General features: G+C 37.3%; 1 protein-coding gene across 1 annotated transcript in view; it reads right to left on the reverse strand.

The window, feature by feature from the left end:
• adamts15b (ADAM metallopeptidase with thrombospondin type 1 motif, 15b) overlaps positions 1–3,869 on the reverse strand; it is a 13,234-nt gene extending 9,365 nt beyond the window's left edge. The window contains exons 1-2 of the mRNA XM_079886098.1: positions 2,698–3,869; positions 1,274–1,406 (exon numbers count right to left, since the gene is read on the reverse strand). Of these exons, the coding sequence (XP_079742224.1) occupies positions 1,274–1,406; positions 2,698–3,606 (1,042 nt within the window). The 5' untranslated portion in view covers positions 3,607–3,869. The remainder of the gene's footprint in view (positions 1–1,273; positions 1,407–2,697) is intronic.
• Between the last annotated feature and the right edge of the window lie 944 nt (positions 3,870–4,813).

Raw genomic sequence — 4,813 nt, forward strand, 5'->3', positions numbered from 1 at the left:
TCAAATGTACTTGAGTAAAGTCATGAGTACTCCCCAAAAATGATACTCGAGTAAAGTACAGATCCCTCAAAATTGTACTTAAGTACTGTACTCAAGTAAATGTACTCAGTTACTGTCCGGCTCTGAGCACGTTCAGATAATTAACACAAGTGGAGAGCACTCAGCAATCAATGGTGAGAGGTATATATACTCAGCAGTCTCACCTCATTCCATTGACAGTTTTGCAGCATCCCTCCACCACCCCTTCTCCACACTTCTAGTACTAAACACTTACATACGGGGGGAGTACTCTGGGTTCGGGCTGAACTCCGAGCTCGGAGCCCTCCCTCCGGACAGCACGCCATATACGCATTAAACTTACCCATTCAAATTATATGTAAGTGTGAACTCGTGAAATAGTTAAAAAATCATATATTGTGATTTCTGGATTTTTTTTTTTAGATTATGTCTCTCACAGTGGACATGCACCTACGATGACAATTTCAGACCCCTCCATGATTTCCAAGTGGGAGAACTTGCAAAATAGCAGGGCGTTCAAATACTTATTTTCCTCACTGTATCTATCTATCTATCTATCTATCTATCTATCTATCTATCTATCTATCTATCTATCTATGTGTCTGTCTTTCTATATATCTATCTATCTATCTATCTATCGATCTATCGATCGATCGATCGATCAGTCTATCTATCTATCTATCTATCTATCTATCTATCTATCTATCTATCTATCTATCTATCTATCTATCTATCTATCTATCTATCTATCTATCTATCTATCTATCTATCTATCTATCTATCTGTCTGTCTGTCTGTTTGCAAGACTAACACATTCAAAGAGTTTAATAGGTCTATACACACAATATAAGGATGGCACTCATGGACCAGCCACAGTGAATGTGGTTCCCTTTCAGCATCTGCCAATGTTTTCTCATCTGTCTTTTATTAAACCTTTGTTTCCCAGGGATCAAGAGATGTTGAATGTTGACTCTTGAATGTTGTTGTCATCGTTCTACTAAATTAGTAATAGTAATAGTAATTTTTCTTGAAACAGCTGGCACAACATTTATGTTTAAAGATCAAGAAATCAGCGATAGAATTTCAGGAGTGAGAAGCCTCATCAAAGTCCCATCACCCTAAAGGATTCGACATAATTACACCACAGACAGTCTCAGGGTGGGCACTGGGCAGAGAACTCAAACAGGGACCTTCAGTTCACCTTCTTTTTTTTTGCACACAAAAGTCTGACTTTGAAAGCAACCATTGATCTCACCTAGTTCATGTGCAGTGGTGAAGGCAGAGGGGAGACCATCATCTTCAATAACTGAGCAGCTCCTCTTAGGATCACACATGGTGCCTACATCAGCCATTCCCAGAGTGTCACACGTAGTGGCCCCACACAGGTTCTGTGAAATCAGTCATTGTATTGTGACATAACAAGCATAAAGTGTTTCGAGGGCAGTATGAAGATGACAGCTAGAAACAGCTACAGCTTATTGCTTAGGTCTGATCCAAAGCGTATGTGTGTACCGTCTAATTCCAATTAGCCAAATCAGAATTCAAACTTAATGGCTATTGACATAATGAGAAGCACAGGACCAGCAAGGGTGGTCAAGAATGCCTGTAAACAGCTGTAGTTATGACCTTGTTAACAGGACAGATGGAACCATGAGAGAACATCATAATGCAGCCACCTGGAGTCTTCAGGGATACCATTTGGAAACGTTGAACATAATGTCTTAAATGGTTCAACTTTTTCATGCTGTCAAGGAAGTTTAGTTCAGCTTTCTGTAGTGAAGCTTTTTTAACACTTAAAATAATAGCTTTTTTTTTACTAAATATTTAGAAGAAACACATTTGTATTGCTTTATTTACAAATAATATAAAGGTATGGAGTTAATCTTGCTGAAATAACAGGTGCAGCGCTGGTATCTTGGCATGCAGGCATCATCGAGACAGCTGACTTCGATCAATCCTCTGCTTGAGTCAGTATTATATTTGGTGTTTTTGTAACTCCTGACATGTGCTTTCAGCTTTCTGATGATGTAATGTTGCTTTTAAGTTTGTATTGGAATCAAATGGTAGAAAATTACATTTTCTTTTAGGAGCACTCCCTAGCTTTGACATGTTTCCAGAAATGTTTTCTACCCAGATGGCATGTCATGTTCGTTTAGAAAGGGATTCTACTGTGGCAAAACCACTAAAGGATGTAATGCGTAACAAACTCAGCCATACCAGGTGACTATAAGGAACAAATTAGGAAAAGAAGAAATGGGTCAGTGACTAATCAGGATATCAGAGGTGATGAAAAGTAGAAATATTTCAACAATCTAGCTTAAAGTGTGTGCGCTTAGTAGAAATGTAATCTTTGTGTTCATGGTGGTTTGATACATTTTTGAAAAAAACATTTATACCATTTTCAGCAAATATTTTGAGTTGGCAACTAAAAAAAGTAATAAAATACTTTCTTGGCACCTTGACCAAATGTGTGTGTGTGTATATATATATATATATATATATATATATATATATATATATTTATATTTATATTTATATATTTAATCAAGATTTAATCAAAAAACAACAACAAAACATGTTCATCATAGAAGGGATGTATTTAAGTCATTTGGGATGAATTACATTTTTGGGGGTATTTTAAATGACTTAATATGGCATTGACCCGTATGTATTTCTTACCTGCTTTGTAAACAAAATAGCCGTGTCCCAATACTCTGGGTGTTTGTCGTTGTTCTTATTCAGCTTCTTCTGCCAGGTGCAGAAATTGCGCAGTGTTAGTGCCGCGTTACTGGATACTTTGGGTCCCTTTTCTGCCTCATTAATCACCATAAGCTTTACAACCACTATACTGATGGCGTTCAAGATACTGGGGTGTTTGTACAGCTTTGCAGTGACAGACATGAGAGTCAAAATGTAATGCTTCAGGTCGTCACCGTGGAATTTTGCCATAGACTCATCAGCAACAACCAGGACCTCAACGTATCTCGGTATAGAGGCGAATCTTTTCGATCTGCTCAAAGTTTCTGTGAAGTTCCTCATATGTCCCTTCACGTGCTTGTACTTTTCTAAGGACTCCACAGCGCCCGTGTTTAAGCCAGATGTAACTCCGCACCGAGATGTTGAGTTCCGAACGTGAAGATGTCTTCTCCTGCGGATGATGTGCGTTTTCTCAGCATCATCTGTGTTGGTAGACCTTCGCTCTATGAGGTACTCCATCCCGTTATAAGAAAACGCACCTCGGACACCTTCACAGAGACTGACAGCCGCGTATGAACTCCTGTCTGCGTTAATATCACCGGAGTAAAAGCATCTTCTGAGAGCAGGTCCTGAAAAAGCACTTGAAGATGAGGTGTCATATTGAAATGTGCCGTCAGGAGCCAGAAAACTTGAGTCAGGCAGAAGATTGAGATAAAATTCCTGATTAAAAGCGTTTATTCTGTAAACAACAAGTTCTCTGTTCGGTTTGTCAGGACTTGGGGAATTTTCACGGTCAAGTCGAACAGGTTCACAAAAATCAGTTTCCATACAGAGGTATATTTTCGTTAAAAAAAGCAAGTGACAAAACAAAACAACGGGGAAAACCGACATCGTTGTTGTTGGTGATTATATATCCCTCAAAGTGTAAATCACACCGTGATGCTCTCGATCACGGTTCTGCACATCCGTCATAAGAATTAGGCATTGCCACAATCGCCATCCATCGCCATGGTGTTTCTCTCTGTGAAACAGGCTCTCTCTTTTTTATTCTTTTGCGTCATATGTAAACATTGCAGACTGTAATATAAGTTTTTGGGAGGTTCAGATGAGAGCTCATGGTTCATGTTGAACACCGCAGACACCTCTGGCTCTCTAAATATGAGCATCAAGCCAGGCGCGCTTCAGAGGTTACCTCCCACTCTATTAGAAATGCCTGTCATTTTTTTCATTTGTAGAGGTGTGAAAATAGGCTACTTGGCAAATGACTTTGAGGGAATTGTGTTAACGGGCTTTTTTTTTTTGATAAATTATTTTTAATTACTCCTAATTTTTAACCTTAAAAAAAAAAAAAAAAAAAAAAATAGAATAAAATTATTAAAATAAATGCAACGAAATGAAATGCAAAAGTTAATCATTTCAAATATTTGATCTATGCCTATTATTAATGAGAGGACGTGTAATGAAAGCATTAAAACACAAAATCCTAATCATTTTGATTATTTTAGGCTACTTTATGAGTTATTGGCAGCCATGAGAGTAAGTGTATTAATTAATGAAGTAAATGAACAAAGATTCGAACAAGACTTCAATGGAACCGAATCCCTGAAAGAACTGTGAACCAAGGGTAAACATAGCCTACGCGTTTAGAAAGAAGTTAATATCCGTTTAATTTTAATAGCCTACGTGTATTCAAGTGTTTTTTAAGAGTAATATTTTGGGAGAAAAAAGTGTATTTTATGGTGCATTTAGAACTGCCTACCATGATACTGTAGACTATCGTTCAAATTATATGTAGCCTAACAAGAAGAAGCTTCATTCACGAATATCATTCACGAACAACATATTAATCATGAAGTTGAATGGATAAAGTTGTTAGCCTAGGCTACTATTTTTATTGCCATTTGACAGTAAGAATTAATACAAATGAAAGTCATTAACAATTGTATTCATACACAATATTGTTCACATCTAAAAAAATGCAAGGATAATAATTACTCATGTATTCATGGTATTAATAATTAGTATGGCATTCAAACATATGTGCAGTGTTAACACCTATTCAGTCTTTCCTCGTTTTAGCCATCATGGATTGGATTCC

Source organism: Squalius cephalus (assembly GCF_949319135.1).
Source record: "Squalius cephalus genome assembly, chromosome: 11".
NCBI lineage: Eukaryota > Metazoa > Chordata > Actinopteri > Cypriniformes > Leuciscidae > Squalius > Squalius cephalus.